The sequence below is a fragment of the Microcaecilia unicolor genome, chromosome 7 (genome assembly GCF_901765095.1).
Source record: "Microcaecilia unicolor chromosome 7, aMicUni1.1, whole genome shotgun sequence".
In the NCBI taxonomy this organism is placed as follows: domain Eukaryota; kingdom Metazoa; phylum Chordata; class Amphibia; order Gymnophiona; family Siphonopidae; genus Microcaecilia; species Microcaecilia unicolor.
Window position 1 is genome coordinate 186,844,035 of NC_044037.1, and position 20,700 is coordinate 186,864,734.

General features: G+C 41.5%; 1 protein-coding gene across 1 annotated transcript in view; it reads right to left on the minus strand.

The window, feature by feature from the left end:
- Nucleotides 1-1,228: 1,228 nt before the first annotated feature.
- ATIC (5-aminoimidazole-4-carboxamide ribonucleotide formyltransferase/IMP cyclohydrolase) overlaps nt 1,229-20,700 on the minus strand; it is a 117,097-nt gene continuing 97,625 nt past the window's right edge. Inside the window, exons 14-16 of the mRNA XM_030209952.1 lie at nt 17,415-17,597; nt 12,651-12,806; nt 1,229-1,522 (exon numbers count right to left, since the gene is read on the minus strand). Coding sequence (XP_030065812.1) covers nt 1,403-1,522; nt 12,651-12,806; nt 17,415-17,597 — 459 coding nt within the window. The 3' untranslated portion in view covers nt 1,229-1,402. The remainder of the gene's footprint in view (nt 1,523-12,650; nt 12,807-17,414; nt 17,598-20,700) is intronic.

Below are 20,700 nucleotides of genomic sequence, written 5' to 3' on the forward strand. Positions count from 1 at the left end.
GACACTGAGAGGGAAGGAAAGGGAAGGCTGGAGGAGATGAGAGCCGAGCCCTGTCGCTTTCACTGCCGCCGCTCCGACCTGAGGTAAAATGAAAGTTTTATTAAAGGTAGGGCGGCATGAAGGAAAAGAGTGCTGTTGTGGGAGACGAAGGTGGGCAGGTGGGGGCTGGGGTTGAACTCGAACTTGGGTGCTTAAAAAGGGAGCAGATGGGGGATGGGGCGAGTCACTGGACATGGATGGGAGAGCAGAGGAGAATCGCTGGCAGGGATGGGAGGGGAGAGCAGGGAAGAGAGGAGAAATCGCTTAGACAGTCACTGGACATGGATGAATACTACCAAGCTTGTTTTCATTCTAGATTGTTTTCTTGTTTATCATTTCACAGTTTGAAGTGTTTCTATTTTGAAATTCCTCTAACTTATCTCATTGATTTTTCAGGCAGCTCCTAGAATCACTTCCCTCCATCATGCAAATCTCCCCAGCAGTTAACCTCAGGATCTTTTAGGTCCTGCATAAGGATGTTCAGGACCTCTCTCCTCTGCATTCTGTTACCTGCAGGAAGTTCAAAATGGCCCCACTCAGGGAAAGCTGGACTCAACACAGGAGGACTCTATCTGGAGCCACTGCATATAGCTGCCTGTTTTCCTCCTAGTCAGATGAGAAGTGTACCTGAGGCAATGGATAGTGAACTGACTTGCCCAAGGTAACAAGTTACATAAGTGGGGAAAGTGAGAACACACTAGTTCGCAACCCCACTGCTATAACAACCAGACCAGTGTTTCTCAACCTTCCCCTGGAGGAACATCCAGATAGTGGGTTTTCAGGATTACCATACTGAATATAAATCTGAATGTAGTGGGGACCAATCATATGCAAATCTCTCTCATGCATATTAATTGTGGTGATGGTCAAATTTGACCGACAAGAGGGTTGAGAATCATTGCACCAGGCCTAATCCCTCAACCATAGCCAGTTTTTACAGTTGTTCTGAGTTCACTGGTGAGCTTTTCATGTTTTACTTGTGATGTCTAAAGGCACTGTTGAAAGCAACTCAAGAAAATTCAAAGGTGAGTATGACCAGAGGGAACAGCAATGAACTGGAAAAAATATCTTAGGAATGAAATATAAAAACCTGGAACAGTGTGAGCTTTATGTCTGGTTTAGATATCAATGAAACTAAGCAGCGTGCCTTTAATCTAAAATATAAGGAACAAACAAAAATATTCTGATGTGCCGCAAAGAAATCTTTATTTTCACAAAACGTGTACCTCCAAGCACAGCTTTTCAAAACAATGCTCTGTATAAATCTGCTTTTTGGAATGCAGTAACAGTATTTACAGAACAAATGACCAATGGTGCAGACTTTCAAAGCCCTCCCAAACCCACCAGCAAGGTTGCACAGAACTCAATGGTGGAAGAGGCGAAGGCTGGTATGCGCTAGAGTTATTCCCAGGTCATCACAGGCTGCTATCACCACCTTATCTGCAGCTGAACCAGATGGGGCTGCAATGAACTGCACTCCACTCTAAATAAAAAAACATATATGTGATCACGGTGCAGAAGCATAGATTTTGCAAGACTTGAAACTAAAACAAATAACGACAAAAAAAAAAAAAAAGCAAAGTGTCAAAAAAGTCCAGAAGAATGTTTATAAAAAGATTTAATTTAATCACTGAATACTCTTGACAGGAGAACATAGTACTTGACGTGGCCAAGTTTCGCCCATAAAGGTAGCACCAGGGGTTGATGATCTTATAATACAAAACAATATTGTACAGGTTTTCTAAGTTGTAATGTAAAAAAAAAAAACTGCTTCACAGTTGTGGCATTAACTTGTAAATAATCTACTTATCATTGCTGAAACCCTATTGTAAACGTTCTTTGGGACTTTATTGGTATTTTATGCTATTTTTTTTATGTTTGCTGTGCTGTCATAGAACATGCCTTTTTTTTTTTTTTTTTTTTTAACTATACAGATTACTAGTTCTAGGATTTAGATTTGATTACTTGTCTTTCTAAATCCGAGCTCTAAGCAAGTTATATATTCAGGTACAGTAGGTATTCCCTGCCCAAGAGTGTTTATATATCACCCCTGCCTCCCTTGAAAAATGCTCTATGACTTCTACCTGAAAATAACTGCATCACCACCATCCAAGTGTTTCCTATAGTGGCTCAAGCACTGGTAAGCTGCTGGGAAATCAGTGACCAAAACGGCTCTCCCTTCTGTGTATCTGTCACCACTACAAACACTGTTAGCCCACTGAGCTCAAGAGAACAGACAGAATTTGAAAGAGCTTACATATTGCTATTTTGCATAAAAGCTGTTCCATAACTAGTATTTTGGATTGCACATTGATAAAGAAATGATTAAATCACGCTATCCTTTTTATATGAAATAATGGGTTTTGTATGCACACAAAGGCAGTAGTGCAGCATTCATGTTAACCATCTTAAATCAATGTAGGACTTGTTAGCCGCCTTTTCACTTCCAAGATCACACAAGGCAGCAATAAAAAATATACATACCAACAAAATTATCAATTTAAAATACACACTTTAAAACAACACTCAGCACACAATCAGGCCAGTTCACCTCTCAAGTGCTGCGCACCCATCTTCTCATCACCGACTGGCTGCTTCTCTTATAAAATATATTTTAAAAAAAATCTCCACGGAATGGTGCTATGAAGGAAGTGTCGGTGGTGTAAGTGGAGGAGTAACCTAATAGTTAGCGAAGTGAGATGAGATCCTGGGGAAATGGGTTTGATTCCCACTGCAGCTCTTTGTGACCCTTCGCAAGTCACTTAACGCTCCATTGCCCCAGGTACAATAAAAAACACTTTAGATTGTGAGCCCACTAGGGACAGATAAAGTACCTGCATATAGGGCTAGATTCTATACATGATGCCAAAAAAAAAAAATCAGTGCAGCTAAAAGTGTTATTCTATAAGCCACCCTTCAAGTTACACGTGGTTTACAGAAAAGTGTGTACACCCGAGAATCACGGCAGACTTTCAGCACGGCCATTTGCACCAACTGAAATCATTAGGCACGTATCCCCAATATTCTGGAACAATACACAATAATTTTAGGAACGCCCCTATTCTACCCATGACCATCTCATTTCTGTGCCCCCTTTTTCATATTACACCTATATTTATGCGCATAAAGTTCAATTAAATTTAATATTAGTGCCAATAATTGCTTGTCAAAAGTCAAGTTAGCGCTAATTAGCTTAATTAAATTGCACATGCAATTTTTGGCAACTTTTACAGAATTAGGGGGATAACTTATACAGCACTGTGCATGTCTAGTAGTACTATAGAAAAGATTAGTAGTAGCTGTAAGCAGTAATGAAACCCTGCTTAAGAACCAATGGTCTCAAGGGCCCTTTTACAAAGCTGCGTAAGTGTCTATGCATGCCCAACGCGCACCAAAATGGAGTTACCGTAGAGCTACCACTGGCCCTGGTGGTAATTTCATTTTTACCACAAGTCCACTATGCGCGCCCAAAAAATATTTTTTATTTTCTGGCGCACATAGGTCATTACTGCCCAGTTATCGCACGAGACTTTACTGCTAGGTAAATGGCTGGGAGTAAGGTCTGAGACCCAAAATGGATGAGTGGCAATTTTGATTTTGCTGCACGTCCATTTTCGGCAAAATTTTTTAAAAAGGCCTTTTTTTTTTTTTACAGGCGCGCTGAAAAATGGATTGGCGCGTGCCCAAAACCCGCACTTACACTACCGCAATCCATTTTTCAGTGCACCCTAGTAAAAGGACCCCTCAGTCTGCCAAGATCCAGAGGTACCAGGAGGGGATTTCTCACACTACAAGAAACAGTCATAGACCAACTCCAGGAACACAGCTCTTCCGTTCTCCGATTCCCTAATGTGGCTGTGCCACATGAACTTGATCTTACCATAACGTCACCCTGTATTTGTTCACACCGGAGCCTGCAAAGGCCTCTCCGGTACTATGTAAGCCACATTGAGCCTACAAATAGGTGGGAAAATGTGGGATACAAATGTAACAAATAAATAAATTTGTCTGGCCTGTGGAGACTGTATCAAATTTTGCATCTCCTAATTCCAAGACAGGCCAACAGAAATTGCAGTAGACTTCTAAGCACTGACTTTTCAAAAGAATCTGACTACTTAAAGGCCTCATTTACTTGTATAACCCTCTATTTCTTGGATTTGTTCAGGTGGATACATTATACGGTTAGACCAACGTCTTTTATTTAGTTTTAGAAAATGTGTCAGATGTATTGCCAAGTCACCAAGCACTGCTGCCAATGTTTTACATTTTTCTGAAGTTTCCAGCAGGTTTCATTTTGATTTCTAGTCTCTGGGGAATAAGCAGGGGGAGGAGGGATGATTGGCTCTGTAGAAGCATTTCTAGCAGTTTGAAAGCACCTGGAAAGAATGCCCAGTTCTTCATCATTTATAGTGAGCTCTCCATGGTATAATTATTTATAAAGATCATTAAACTGAGCAAAAAAAAATAGTGTTACAGAATTGGGAAGGCTGGTTGTAATTCTGGACTTTAACAGGCTACTGAAGGTAAACTAATTAGACTGAAATGTTGTTATAGGTCTTTAATCACACAGATCCAGCAAACGAAAAGAATGTACTATTTATATTTGCAAACTGGAGTGCTTAGTTTGTACATGAACTTTAACATGACTCATGAAGATAGACTACAGTTCATTTATTACCAGCCAGTAGACTGAACAAGTGGGGAAAACATGCAGGGCATGGCTTATGGAATTCTTTCTGACCCCTCTGAATATGCATGCATGCATTACATGTGTGTACATATGTTGTCTCTGACCTAGAGGAGAATGAGAGAGATGATACCCACATTTTGTTGGTTTGGAAAGAATATCCTCTCTCACAAGCAGCTATGGGTAGGTACTTCTCACAACACTGTTTGCTTGCATAGCTCCATTATTTTGGAATTCCAAATTTACAGAGCTCCGACGAGCATTCTTACTTAAAATTGAAGGCAGCTCTGAAGACCTGGCTGTTTAAATAAGCATTTAGCTTAGCTTAGAATATTACTCTTTCAGTATTCTTTCTGGAGCTATTGCCCCATTAATCATAAGATGGCTTTAATACTTACTTAAAACTTTGAATAGCTCTATTCACTTCAGCTAAAAAGGGAAAAGGTTTCTCTAGCTTCTCCTTTACTTCAATCTCTAATTTTGGAAAACGTCTTGCCTTCAATCATTCCTCTCTCTCTATCATGGAGAGACATATGCTAGAAGACTAAACATTTGTAAAGCAAGTTGCCATTCACATTCTATTATGTATAACCTTTGGTGAGTTGTCCAATTGCCTCCACTCCTTCCCTAGCTTTCTGCCTCTTGAGTTGCCGTAAAATTAGCTTGCCTGCTTTCTTTACATGCTCATGAAAATGTCTTAGTTAACTGCATGGCATGGGCAATGTTTTCTGTAGCTAACACATTTGATTCTCCCCTGGACGTAATCAATTGTTTCAAAGTTTCCCCAGCAGTCTTCTATGACTCTTGTCTAATCTACACGCAATCAGCGTACATATACTCTATGGATTCTCTACTGCTGTTGTTGATAAGAGGAGGAAAAAAAACCTCAAAACCAGACAAGAACTCCTTTTGTTGGAATCCAACTTAATGTGAGCTCTGTCTACTCATCATGGGCTAAAAAAACCTCCTTAATTTTATTTATTTATTAACTTATCAACAACAGCAGTAGAGAATCCATAGAGTATATGTATGCTGATTGCATGTGTGTTAACAAATACTCTAATAGCTCGTAAGATTATAGATTTAGAAGTCTTGTCTAATCTAGCCACTTCTCTCCTTAGTACTTCCTCACAAACTTATCAATGCCTTTTAAATAATAAAGTCAATGCAGTTATCTGCATCTAAGCAGATAAACAAATGAAATATCATATTTGTCATTAAAGTGAATATATGCCTTCCATGCATCTACCAGCTCTTAAAAATTCTGGGATTTTTTTTTTTGTTTTTCTTTTTTAAATTGTCTTTTTCTCATTGTCTACCATAAGAACATAAGAATGGGCATACTGGGTCAGCCCAATGGTCTATCTAGCCCAGTTTCCTGTTTCCAACAGTGGCCAATCCAGGACACAAGTACCTGACAGAATCCCAAACAGCAGCTACATTCCATGCTACCAATCCCAGGGCAAGCAGTGGCTTCCCCATTTCTATCTCAGACATAGCGGACTATGGACTTTTTCTCCAGAACTTGTCCAAACCTTTTTAAAACCCAGATACACTAACCGTTTGTTACCCTTTCCTCCAGCAATGAGTTCCCGAAATTAACTATTGTTTCAGTGAAAAAAATATTTCCTCCTATTTGTTTTAAAAGTATTTCCATGTAATTTCAACGAGTGTCCCCTGGTCTTTGTACTTTTTGAAAGAGTGAAAAATCGATTCACTTTTACCCATTCTACACCACTCAGGATTTTGCAGACCTCAATCATATCTCCCCTCAGCATAGGTGCCCCATATAAGAGGCTTGGGGAGGCTTATCCGTGACCTTCCCCTGCTGCCCCCACAAGCGCAGGGCTCCTTCCCTCCTGACTCAACTCCCTGACCGGCAGCCCGACTCAGCTCCTTTCCTCCCCCCCCACGCGCGTGTTTTACCTTCCGTGGCAGCGACATCAGTGAGGAAGAAGGCACTGCGGGTTCGCCTCCGGCTTCTCCCTTCCCTCTTCACACAGTGTCCCGCCTTCTCTGATGATGCATTTCCTGTTTCCGCGAGGGCGGGACACTGTGTGAAGAGGGAAGGGAGAAGCTGGAGGTGAGCCTGCAGTGCCTTCTTCATTGCTGACGTTGCTGCCACGGACAGTAAAAGGGTTAAATGCTTGGGGGGGGGGGGGAGGCAGGAAGGAACGGAGAGGATGGCTGTCGGGGAGCTGAGGGAGGGCAGGGAGAATCGCTGGACATGGAGAAGAGGGGAGGGCAGGAGGAAGAGAACAGATCGTTGGACATGGAGAGAAGGGGACATGGAGAGAAGGGGGAGAGAAAAGAGATCACTGGAGAGGAGGGGAGGGCAGGGGGACAGAAAAGAGATCGCTGGAGAGGAGGGGAGGGCAGGGGAGAGAGGAGAATTGCTGGCCATGGATAGATGGAGGGAAAGGCAGGGGGAGAGAAGGGGAGGGCAGGGGGAGAGAAGAGATTGCTGGACATGGATGGAGGGGAGATGAAAAAATGTAATTTATTAATAGATATATTAAAAATTATATCCAGTACAGCCCAACACAGGCCATGTTTCGGCCCAGCAGGGCTGCTTCAGGGGCTACACAATGACCCTCTACTGTCAAAATATGGTAGATTTGATGAAACCAAATGTACTGAAGACCGCAGAATCAAAAGAATGTCCGACATATCTTATGTCAGCACATTTTTCTGGTTTATTCGGTTGAGCTGCTTTTTTTCCAATATATATACTAGAAGATTCACAACTGTGGTCTTCAGTACATTTGGTTTCATCAAATCTACCATATTTTGACAGTAGAGGATCATTGTCTAGCCCCTGAAGCAGCCCTGCTGGGCGAAACACAGCCTGTGTCGGGCTGTACTGGATATAATTATTATCTATTAATAAATTACATTTTTTCATCACAATCTGCTTTCTTGATGTTCCGTCTTGGAGTTTGCAGACAGTCTGCCCCTTTTGCTTTCTTGGATGGAGGAGAGGGCAGGGGAGAGAGGAGAATTGCTGGACATGGATAGATGGATGGAGGGGAGGAAAATCAGGAAGGAGATGCACATGGATGGAGGGGAGGGAAGGGAGGAGAAATGCTGGACATGGATGGAGTAGAGGGCAGGGAAGAGAGGAGAAATGTTGGACAAGGATGGAGGGCAGGAAAGATAAAGGAAGGAGATGCACATGGATGGAGTGGAAGGGAGAGAGGAGAAATGATGGTCATGGATGGAGGGAAGGGAAGATAGAGGAAGCAGATGCACATGGATGAAGGGGAGGGGAGTGAGGAGAAATGCTGGATATGGATGGAGGGAAAATTGCTGAATTTAAGGGCCGGATTGGAACACTTTGAGGGCAGATGTTGAAACTGGAGAAAGAATAGGGACAGGGCTACAGACGGTAGACAGGACGCATAAGGAGACAGAAGGATGGTGGACATGGTGAGAGAAAAAATATAAAATGGAAAGAAGACACTGCATAAAACAGAAGACACTGGGATCAAAGCTAATAGAAAAACTAAATGCTCAGACAGCAAAGGTAGAAAACATTTTTTTATTCAGAATTTATAAACTGGAATGTCAACTTTTGGAAATGTGCATCTGTGATATTTTGCATGCAAGTTTCAATTTTTCTAGTATTGCTGCATGCTGAGTCTGACTTCTTGAGGTAACTTTCCAGTTCAGTATTTTGCCTGTTGTGTCATGTGTTTTTCATGCATGATCAAGATGCAGTATTCTGCTAGCGTGTAGTATTTGCAGCCTTTTGTTTTGTTTTTTGTCACTAGGTAGTGTATTGGTGTTTTAGAGCCTGGTGTAATTACAGTGCTGCTTTCCACGCATAAGATTGTAGCTCGTCCTGTCCTTCGAATTAGTGCTGTTATGGTTTGGTAAGGTTATGAGTGTGTTTTTGCACAAGTTTGTGTATAGTGTTTTGCAGTGGAGAGAGTGTGTGTTGGCCTTACTAAGGTGGCACCAAAACATCAGAAAGGGTGTAGAGTCTAAATCATGACACACTACCTCTTGAAGGATCTACATATGGTCGTTAATAAAAGGAGCTCATTGTGAACACTATCTACCCTAAAAGGGTGTTAAAAGGTAGGATAATGTGGGGTACAAATGCAATAAATAAATAAAATACATACATGACAATTATGATCCCTTGTTGCAAATTGTTGATGGTCTGCATTTTCCATATGGGTGGTACACTGGTGTATTAGGGTCGGCCCAGTGTAATATTTATGGTACAGTAAGGTTCTGAATGTGTTTTTGCACAAAGTTGTGCATAGTGTTTTGCAGTTGAGCGATTGTGATTAGTATATGCTTTGAGCAACCACTTTATTTTTTGACATATGATACATATCTAATATCTAAATTTAATAAAAGGTATTTTTGTGACTATTTTATTTTTACTTTTTTTTGTGCGTTGTCAGACAATTATGGATGTAAGCTCTGCCCCTGGCCCCACCCCTAACCCCACCCCCTTTAGCCTCCCCAAACAGTTGGGCCACCGACTGCCTATGCCCCTCAGCCATCTCTTTTCAAAGCTGAACAGCCCTAACCTCTTTAGCCTTTCCTCATATCAGAGGAGTTCCAGGGGTGATCCAGAAAATTACAGACCAGTAAGCCTGACGTCAGTGCCGGGCAAAATAGTGGAAACAAAAGAATAAAATTACGGAACCCGTACACAAACATGGTTTAATGGGACAGAGTCAGCATGAGTTACAAGGGAAGACTTGCCTCACCAATTTGCTTCATTTCTTTGAAGCTGTGATGTGGATAAAGGTGAGCTGATTGATATAATATATCTAGATTTTCAGAAGTCTTTTGATAAATTTCCTCATGAGAGAATCCTGAGAAAATTAAAGAGTCATGGGACAGGAGGCAAGGTTCTGGTGTGGATTAGGAATTGGTTATTGAACAGAAAACAGAGGATAGGGTTGGTAATTTCTCTCAATGAAGGAGGGTGAACAATGAAGTGCTGCAGGGATCGGTACTGGGACCGCTGCTATTTAAAATGTTTATAAATGATATGGAAATCGGAACGATGAGCAAGGTGATTAAATTTATAGATTACAGAAAACTATTCGAGGTTGTTAAAACACATGCGGACTGTGAAATATTGCAGGAACACCTTAGGAAATTGCAAGATTGGGCATCCAAATGGCAGATGAAATTTAATGTGGCCAAATACAAGATGATGCACATTGGAAAGTACAATCCGAATCATGTTTACCTGATACTAGGGTCCACTTTGGGGGTCAGCACTCAAAAAATAAAATCTAGGTGTCATTGTAGATCATATGTTGAAATCTTCTACTCAGTGTGCGGTGTCAGCCAAATTTCATTTGCCATTTGGATGCCAAAGTCTTCCAGTTTCCTAAGGTCTTTCTGTAAATTTTCAGTCCGCATATATTTTGACAACTTTGAATAGTTTTGTGTCATCTGCAAATTTAAGGGGTCTTTTACTTAGGCGCGCTGGCATTTTTAGCGCGCATTAATAGGCGAATGCTAAAGACGTCCACAGGAATAAACATTGACGTCTTTAGCTCGTTCTAAAAATGCCAGCGCGCCTTAGTAAAAGACCCCCTTAATCACCTCACTTGTCATTCCAATTTCCAGATCATTTCTAAATATGCTAAATAGCACCTGTCCCAGTACAGATCCTTGTGGCACTCCACTATTCACCCTCCTCCACTGAGAAAAATGGCCATTTAACCCTACCCTCTATTTTCTGTCCAATAACTAATTGATAATCCATAAAAGGACATTGCCTCATATCCCATGACTTTTTAATTTTCTCAAGAGTCTCTTGTGAGGAACTTTGCCAAAAGCTTTCTGAAAATCTAGACATACTACACCAGTCGACTCACTTTTATTGACGTGTTTATTCAAGCCGTCAAAGAAATTAAGCAAATCAAGACTTTGCATGGCTGAGCCCATGCTGACTCTTACCCATTAAACCATGTTTATTTATGTGTTCTATAATTTTATTCTTTATAATAGTTTCCACTATTTTGCCTGGAACAGAAGTCATGCTTACTGGTCTGTAATTTCCCGGATCACCCCTGGAACCCTTTAAAAAAAAAAAAAAAATCAGCATTACTTTGGCCACTCTCTAATCTTCAGGTACTACGGACGACTTGGTTGCAAGTTCACTAACAGATCAAGGGATCTCCTCAGACTCATCTTTAAAACTGAGCATGATCCAATATCAGCATCAACTTAATGTTGCAAATCTGAACATAGTAACAGAGTAGATGATGGCAGATAAAGACTTGTACTGTCCATCCAGTCTGCTCAACAAGATAAACTCATTACATATGGTATGTGATACTTCACATATATACCTGATCATAATTTGTCCTTGCCCTTATCAGGGTATAGATCGTAGTCTGCCCAGCACTGTTCATGTTCTAAAGTTACCGTCAAAGCCCCCAAAAAGGTCCTTGTAGTTTCTTCAACAGGAACGAAAAGTCTGTTGTTGAATAATTTGTGTAGCAGAGTAACAGGTATATGTGGAGGGGCATTTCTGATATGATGTGTGCACCTCTGGACGTTTTGCTAAAAATGTCCACAATTCAAATGGGGAATATAGCCATTTTCAAAACAGAAAAATGTCTTCTTTTTTTTTCCCCCAAAAGTGGCTATTTACTAGATTTTTTTGTGCTCTGTGCATTTATCTTTTTGGTCCATTTTTGAAAAAAAAAAAAAAAAAGTTCACGTGAAAAATGCACAAAATCAAGCCATTGGGATGTAGGAGGAGTCAGCATTCTTAGTAGACTAGCCACACAGACATCCCAGGAGAGCAATGGGGCATCCTAGGGGTCACTGCTGTGGACTTCAAATGAATGCTTCCATGTACACACTTCACTGTTGCTCCCTTATCTTGTCTGCTGAGCTTTGGAGGGCTGACAGTTTTCATCACAAGTGTAACAGGTAGGGTCCACCTGTCTGCAATGCACCCAGCACTAGACTTCTCCAGGGACCTGCATGCTACTCTAATGGACCCGAGTATAACATCTGAGGCTGGCAAGTAATGTTTTTAATCATATTTTTGGAGGTGGGATGGGGTTAGTGACCACTGGGGGAGTAAGGGGAGGTCATCCCTGATTCCCTTCAGTGGTCATTTATTTATTTGTTGCACTTGTATCCCACATTTTCCCACCTATTTGCAGGCTCAATGTGGCTTACAATGTTTCGTCATGGCTTTCGCCATTCCGGAGTAGAAGGTACAATTGGTGTTACATAAGAACATGGATGACATGACTGAATTAAGCAAAGGTTAGGATTTCAAATCAGGCATGGACATTGTTTAAAAATACCATCGTGGAGATGTAGTCCACGTTATTAACAAAGGTGGAAAAAAAGAGCAAACGTCAGCCAGCACGGTTAAAAGATGAGGTGAAAGAGACTATTAGAACCTTAAGAACATCCTTCAAAAAACAGAAACAGAATCCAAATAAGAAGCAATATAAGCACTGTCAAGCCAAATGCAAAGAACTGATAAAGAACCTAAAATAAATTTGGTCTTTTAGGGATGAATATAATCTTCCCATAGAAATGCAGATGACCGTTTCTATTTTGTGGACTTTATATCTCTGGAACCCCTAATTTAATGTATCTCATTTTCAAACTCAATGTGTCTTCACTGAACCCCTCCCCCCTCCACCAAATTTGGTCCTACTCTGTCACTTATTTTGCCACCTCCACATCCTCCTTGTGTATAATTTCTTTCCAAAATCTATTTAGTTGGAAAGAATAAAAAATATATCAGTTTAAACAGACCAAAAACCAATCTGATTGATCGCTGTGAAGTAAAACAATAAAATCCCAAACAATAGCAAGTCATGTAGTCTACATATATAATCCAAACCATGCCTTTGCTCCTCATCTTTTCTGAAAAGAGGCTACAGAGGGAGGCACACGAGGCTTTTACCTTTTTAGCCCTATCTACATTATCCCTGAAAGGGAAAAATGCATCAGAGCTCAGAGCCACTGAACTGAGGGTGCTGATCCATTCCTTTTTCTCTGCTTCTGTCAGGGGCTCAGGAACTTTCTCAAATAAGGCCTGCCATTGAGCCAGATCGTCATCCTGCAAGGAGAGGAAAGGAGGAAAAAAAAAAAGTCAGTACTCTGCTAGTCTCTTCAGATATAAAGAGAGTCTTGTAGTCTCATAAGTTTACACAGCATTCTGGCAAAAACAGCCAAAATGTTAGGACTTCTAGAACTGTCAAATCTAAGCAGAATTTCTATGATAAAACATGAGGAAAAAGGATTCCTTAAGGTTAGCCACTGTTAGGATGTCATATATCCAGGAAGGCAGAAAACCAAGTTCTATAATTACCAGGGAGCACCACATATAAGACATGGGAAAAAGACCATTCCTATGTCTCCACTGATTCCTAGCTAGCTCTCTGTCTTCCTGTCCAGACAACTGAAGCCATTCATAACCAGCAAACATTTGACACAAATGTAGGGGGTGGGTTGGGTGGGAGCAGCTGAGGTAAAAGGACATAAATAAGAGGGTCATTTATTAATGGTTAACATGCAATAACCCCATCACCACATATTATCTGCTGCTGGGTCCACAGGAAAATATAGAGCCCTGCAGCACATAATGTGTGACAATGGTGTTACTGCATAATAGTAAATGCTCCCCTAAGTGAACTAGCAACCTCATGTAGCATTACTGGTTTCCACACTCATACAGTAGCTTTCCCAGAAGCTCAAGGTTCAGTAAGTCCTGTGGTTCTCTTGAATACTGCAGATGCTGTCTGCTTAACTCTAGGTTACCAACATAGCCAAGGTTTGACAAACCCCAGGCGCCATGGTGACTACAAAAATCACACCTGGCACTTATTGAGACTGTGGAAATCAGGTAGCATGAGTGGCAGGCTCTTTACTTTTCCATTCTCCTTATCCATCTTACACGGCACCTCCAATGCACACCTCCCAACCATTCCAATTCGTTGCCCAGTGTTGATCATAAATGGAAGAAAAGAAGAGCAGCTGAACTAATGGGGAGAGAGTTAGATGTCTGTGTGCTGGAGAAGAGGGTGGAGGGAGTGCTGGGTGTTTGTTTGCCACTCTGGGGGGGGGGGGGGAGGGAGTGGTAATGAAGAGACACTTTAGGCTGTGGCTACTGGGAGCGGATGGGTAAGCAAAAAAAGAGGCTTAAACTGTGGCTGCTGGGGGAAGGTGGGTGATGGAAAGAGGCTATGGCTGAAACTTCTGGAGGCTGGTGAGTGGAGGGGGGTGCACCTCTCACCCATTCCTAGCAGCTGGAGCTGCAGCAGCCTCAGCCTAAAGCCTCTCTCAACTGCCAGACAGGATGCAGGTGGGTGGGTGATGGGGAGAGACGTACCCTCATCCACTCCTGTGCTACTGTAATGAAAAGTTTGCTATGCATCATTTTGAGCATATTCTGAATAGGAATTTTGTAAATATGCAAAAACAGAATTTAAAATGTTCCAGCTCCTAGATCCTAAGAAAATGGCAAGGCCATTATCAAAAAACCAAGACAGAGCAGCAGTCTGGTACAGAAACTTGTCTTCTTCCCTTTACCAGTCAGGTAGCTGAAGTGTTATATAACATAAAAACACATCTAGGCATGCGAGTAGAAGGAATCGAAAAAGTTAATCAAGGAAGTCTAACTGGAAATTAAAGGATTCAGGTTTTCTGCAGTAGACAAATTCACCTTAAATCAGGGATCAAGAAAGATTCTGCAGTAGACAAAAAGAATGTTTTCCTGTTTTATCAAACTCTAACAATCTAGCCGTTTTTGCTCTATAAGACCTTTGCAGCACCACTGATGAAAATATGCCCATCTTATACTGATTCAACAGCTGTGCTCAGACATTATCTAGAACAGTCCCCTTATGTCTAATTTCTGCCTCAGCTCATGGGATTTTGTTTCATTTAACTACCACCAGGTTTTCACACTTAGGCTTTGGTATGTTGAGGGATACCGTACACCACTGAATGTATGACTCAATCCAACTGCAGTCTGCCAGCAACAGCAACTTAATAGGCAAACAATGTTCTTAGGAATATGATTCACAAGGTTTCTCTTCTATAAACATTTCTTCTGCTTGCTAACAGCCAACACTCTGCTAGGAACACAAAAGGTCAAACAACTTCCAGGAGCTCCACTGAGCAGTTCTGCTTCAGACTATGAAACCTCAAATCAACAAGGGCTCATCCTTGGTATGAATTACTGTTTTATTTCAAACAGCTTCCAGACTGCCAGAAAGATGCTCCTTTAAAATTTGGAGGAAATATATTTCCATCTGGCTTACAGATCCTCGCTATCATCTTCAGTAGAATCTCTAAGAAAAAAAACAAAAAAACTTTGCTAGACCATCATGTCTCAGATTTCAAATAGTGTGGAACCTCTCCTGAATCACCAAGCTGTATACTAGTATGTGAATGGCTAGATCTAACCTACTGATCTAGCACCAAGCAAAATCTACCTAACCATCATATGGAACCCAATAATTTTGAGGAACAATGTAGCAACACCGGTGGAATATGTCATGGAATCAAGTTTTGAATAGGTACAAGTGCAAAGAGATAGCTCAGTGGAAGGCCTGTGAGGAGTCGGTTGCAATAGTCTAAATGGGAGATGATCAAAGTATGGATAAGCATTTTGGAAGTGTGTTCAAAAAGGAAGACACATATTTCAGACATGTTATAAAGAAAAACAACAGGTTTTAGAAATGTATTGGCTATGTACAGAGGAAGAGAAAGAAAGGAGTCAAAGATGACCCCAAGGATACAAGCTGAGGGGACTGGGAAATAAGAGGCTGCCAACGCCACATTTTAATCAAAATTCAGCCTCTGATGCAGTGTTTTTTTAAGTGCTAATCACCACCAGCTAAATTAGATCTGGATATTCAATGCACTGGCACTGAATACCCAGGTTTGAGGCAGCATCTGAAATTTATGAGGGCATGGCTGATATCCAGTGCTGTATCTGTATACCCAATTGGGTAAAGTTAGGACTGCCTTTTCTGCAGTTCAATTTGCCTGGTTAAGTATGTGGGCAATGGCACTGAATATTGCTGGTGTCTACAATTTCTGGGACTGCTCCAACTTCCAGTTAAGGGCTGCTGAATATCAGGTCGGCCAATTGGGATTGATGTGAAACCTTTTAAAAAGAGGACAATTCTGTTCTTGATTAAAATGATTCACATCAGTCCCAGAAGGTTGGAAATGTACGGACTCAACATAGGCCATGTTTCAGCTTCATTGTCTGCATCAGGAGTCCATGTGTATTGAGATTATATGAGTTTAATAAAGAGATTAAGAGTATAAAGTCTTCCAAGCCAGTAGGCTGAAAGCCCAATAAAAGCTGACCGAATGCTCCGGCGTGATCCATCTAGCGGTTTGAGAAAAGCAAAAAAAAAAAAAAAACCACCACTATCCCACTGTCGGCATACCTTCCTTTTTTGATCACTTCCACTGTGCTTGCTTTGGATTTTGTCAATTTTGCGATATTTGGTTCTGTCTTTTTTTTTCCCTTCTACAACAGTCTTTCCGGTTGGTCCTGGAATACCCCCTCACTAGCCAGGTTTATCAGGATATCCATAACATGTATATGCATGAAGTTGATCTGCATATATTGTCTCCATTATATGCAAATCTCTCATGCATATTCATTGTGGATATCCTGAAAACCTGACTGGCAAGGGGTACTTCAGGACCGACTTGGGAAACACTGTTGTACAGTATCCACCAGAGCATACACTAGAAGTATGATGAGAGAGATGGAAAAAAAAAAACCAAAACAAGACACAACAGAGTCCCCAGACTGTCAAAAAGCAACGGACAGGTCAAGAATGATGAGAACTGAATAAAGGCCCTTTGACTTGGAAAGGAATAGGTCATTGCAAGGATCATTTCTGTAAGATGTAGGAAGGAAAGTCAGATTGGAGGATACCAAGAATGGTTTGAGATGAAAGAAAAAGTCAAGATAGTGGATGTGAGTAGTTTGGACACAAAAACGGGAGATGGGACAATAGTTAGAAGGGCAAGTAGGGCCTAATTAAGGATTTATTTATTTTTTTAGCGTGGTACTATCACAGCAGAACAGCTGCAGTGGACGTGATGGACTGAGGATATGACAGACAGAAGGGATGACAGCAGAAGAAACAGAGCAGAGGAGCTGGGTGGGAATAAAATCAGAACAGGAACTGAGTTTGGAGGAGGAGAGATGATGTGCAGTTTCATTCTCTATGATTTTAGAAATGTTGATAGAGTGTGGGAATAGAAGATGGAAGTGACCTGGTAGAGATCTCAAGATTAACCTTCTAAACTTTGCCCAGATTATGGCTTCATATATCTATGAAAGCGCATGAAGGGGGGAATGGAGGTAGAGGCACTTTGAGGAAGGAACTGAGTGTGGCAAAGAGACAGCATGGGTTAGAAGCAATAGTTGGTCAGATGGACACAATACCCTTGCTTGGCATGAAGTCAGCATGAGTATGGGATTTTAATGAGGTTTGAAACTCAAATTGGGTTGTATTAAAAGAAAAAAAAGCAAACAACATACCATCTTATTTGAGTAGAAGGTAACATGAAGTTTTGTACATTCCATAGGTCTTCATAAAAGACCCTATAAAGAGGTCATATCAACTGTAACAAAATATTACAGGACTGATACAATCCACTGTATATTAAAAAACATTTTTCCATATACCTCACCAACGGTTCCAGTGACATACTGATCAATGGCATTGGAGATTTCTGCCCTCTTTACTCCAGGTTTAAAGTTCATGGACAGCACTCGTGGATGATGCCGCAGCCACCAATTGTTTGCTTTGTCACCGGCAAGCCTAGTGCAGTGTATGCGAGACTGCTGTCCTGCGCCAATACCAATCACCTGCAACAAAGATGTATTATTATGACCACCTCTTCTACTTTTTCACAGCATGCAAAAACAGTTACAGCACTTACTACATTGTTTTGAATGTCCATTAATAAAGCTGTAGGTACTGAGCTGCAATTGGAAGCAGAAATATTTACTAGGTACATTAGCAACTGCCAACTGTGAGACCTCCAATGTACTCTAATACAGTAACATTTTAATTTGATGAATACAACAAGTTTAGTCTTACTTAACGCTCTGGAAAACCTCTCAATACACACAACAGTGGTGCTCAAACTGTCCCCTGGGAGCTCCTCTCAGCCAGTTAAATTTTCAGGATATGCCTCCAATATGCACAAAATGGGGGCAATGTATGCAAATTTCTCTTATGCACATTTGTGCAGCATACCCTGAAAACCTGACTGGCCAGGGGAGCAGCAGGTGAGTTAAGACTGGTTTGACAACAACTGGAACTTACAATCCCTGTATTTTAAGCAGCTTTAGAAGCCCAGACTGACCCCGGAATCTCAACCAACTGGATGTAAGAAACAAATTCCGTTATGCTCACCAGCAGAACCAGTATATGCAGGGATTTTACAGAACCAGTATATGCAGGGATTTTACAATCCAAGACTTGATGGTACAGAGATTACACACAACACTACTAACAAAAGCATCCAGGCATATCAACATCATAAAACTCAAAATGATCCAATGTGAAAGTAAACGGTCACAAACTAATCTCCATCTTTGAACTCTGACAAGCATTCCAAAAAATAGTAGAAATGAGAACCCACTAGCATACATAGGGAAAATGTGCAAAACAAATCAAAACTTTACAGAGATGGAGCAACAAACAAGGGAAAAAAATACAAATATAGTGGGGACATACATAAACAACTTCAACCATAGATATTAAACTATGACATAGGAATGGCTAAAGAGGTGAACCTAAACCTAAAGATGGAATTGATGGTGCAGTCAAGACTTTCTTTTTGTAGACACAAAAGTAGTAACTGGAAGAGGGATGTAGGGCTCGGTATGAATTCTTCCAAACAAACATGCATTTATTTATAAGCTCTCTCTCATACACAAGTTACTTTCTTCTTTACCCCTGTGATCCTCCATCCACAGTCCCCCCATCCCATAACTCCTCCAGTGATCCTCAAGCCCCCAAGTCTTACCCCCCCCCCCCCCCAATTCTCATGCCCAGAAGCTTGTCCTCTGTAGCAACTTACCACCTCTCTCTCTCTCTCTCCTTGGCCAATAAGGTACAGGCTGGCTTCCTCTTTGGGCTTAAATCAGCTAGTTCTCCTCTACCTTGTGGGTTGAGGATGAACTGCCCTTCATTGTCTGCTTTCCTCAGCCTTTAAGGGCAGGGTGTTAGTCTGTAGTTCAAAGCACATGGCCTGCTCTTTTCCTTTTTAAACTCCTAATCAAACTCTCACCCTTTCCTTACAAGCCATAGCCCTTCCAATCTCACTCATTCATTTCCTAACCCTTTTGTTCCTTCTCTCAGCCTACCCTCTTCCATGCTCTGATCCTTTAACTGACATTACAAAAGTTCCTCTGAAGCCCAATATCACACCCCACTGCACCTCAGATCCCTCTACCTTCCCTTCCACACAATTATTTATTAATCCTCTCTCTCTCAACTTTGCATCTCCACAGTTCCTTACTCTCCATACCTCCCCCCTTCCAAGTCCCTTGCTCACTCTGGTCTATAAACAATCTCCCAGTGTGGTCAACAACAGCAGAAGATATAGAATCCAGGAAGCCAGCACAATAAGCTGCATCAGTACCAGGAGTCTGACACCCCTAGCAGTGGCATAAGAAGTGAGACCGACATTCACCCCCCTCCCCCATTTCTTATTTGACTTTGTCCATTCTCCCTCATGAAATCCTCCACTGTGCTGGTTAACTGTGCAAAAACAACAAACAAATTCTAAGACATGTGGCTGTTCTTATTTCAGGGTAAGCAGATGGGAGCCATTGGACCAGCAATCACGTCGTCGCCCCTGTGTATACTTGGTCAGCTTGATTTGACCAGGGAAACAGATGGTGTCTTGACATCCAGAGGTGGCCGGTTCAAATCCCACTGCTGCTCTTTGTGATCTTGGGCAAGTCACTTAATCCTTCATTAATAAATTGATAAAAACAAAGTAAAAACAAAAAAAGAATTGAAAAAGAAATCTTCAGTTCTTTTTTTTTTTACTTTGTTTTTATTAATTTTCAAAAAAATTTCAAAAGCCACACAGCAACAATAGCAAAACAAATTAGATTCCCATAGTAAACCACAACCCCAAACCAACCTGTACCGCTATGGATTTACAGCCTGTCTCACTAACACAGACTACTCAATAATTACTGTGGATTCTTTTGGATTCATATTAGATAAATGAAACCTTTATTAGAGGAGCTAAAATCTACAATGATTAAGATATATATACAATGATTAAATCATCTAACTGAAAGGAAACAATGGTGGTTGGGCGGTGGGGATAGTGCTGGGCAGACTTATACGGTCTGTGCCAGAGCCGGTGGTGGGAGACAGGGATAGTGCTGGGCAGACTTAAATGGTCTGTGCCAGAGCTGGTGGTGGGAGGCGGGACTGGTAGTTGGGAGGCGAGGATAGTGCTGGGCAGACTTATACAGTCTGTGCCAGAGCTGGTGATGGGAGGCGGGGATAGGGCTGACCAGACTTACACGGTCTGTGCCCTGAAGAGGACAGTACAAATAAAAAAGTAGCACATATGAATTTATCTTCTTGGGCAGACTGGATGGACCGTGCAGGTCTTTTTCTGCCGTCATCTACTACGTTACTATGTTCATTGCCGCAGGTACAAAATTAGATTGTGAGCCCACCAGGGACAGAGAAATACCTAGTGTACCTGAATGTAACTCACCTTGAGCTACTACTGAAAAAGGTGCGAGCAAAATCCAAATCTCTATATATAAAAGGCACCACCAACGTTCTAAATGAAGCCTCCAGCCGGAAGTGTGAAGGGGGAGAGATATCCGGTTTCCCCATGAGTGTCTGCCCCGCCCTCGCTCTCTCAGTAACACAAACAGTGAAGGAAAACACAGCAAAGCATGAAATCAAATCGCTCTCTCTGTA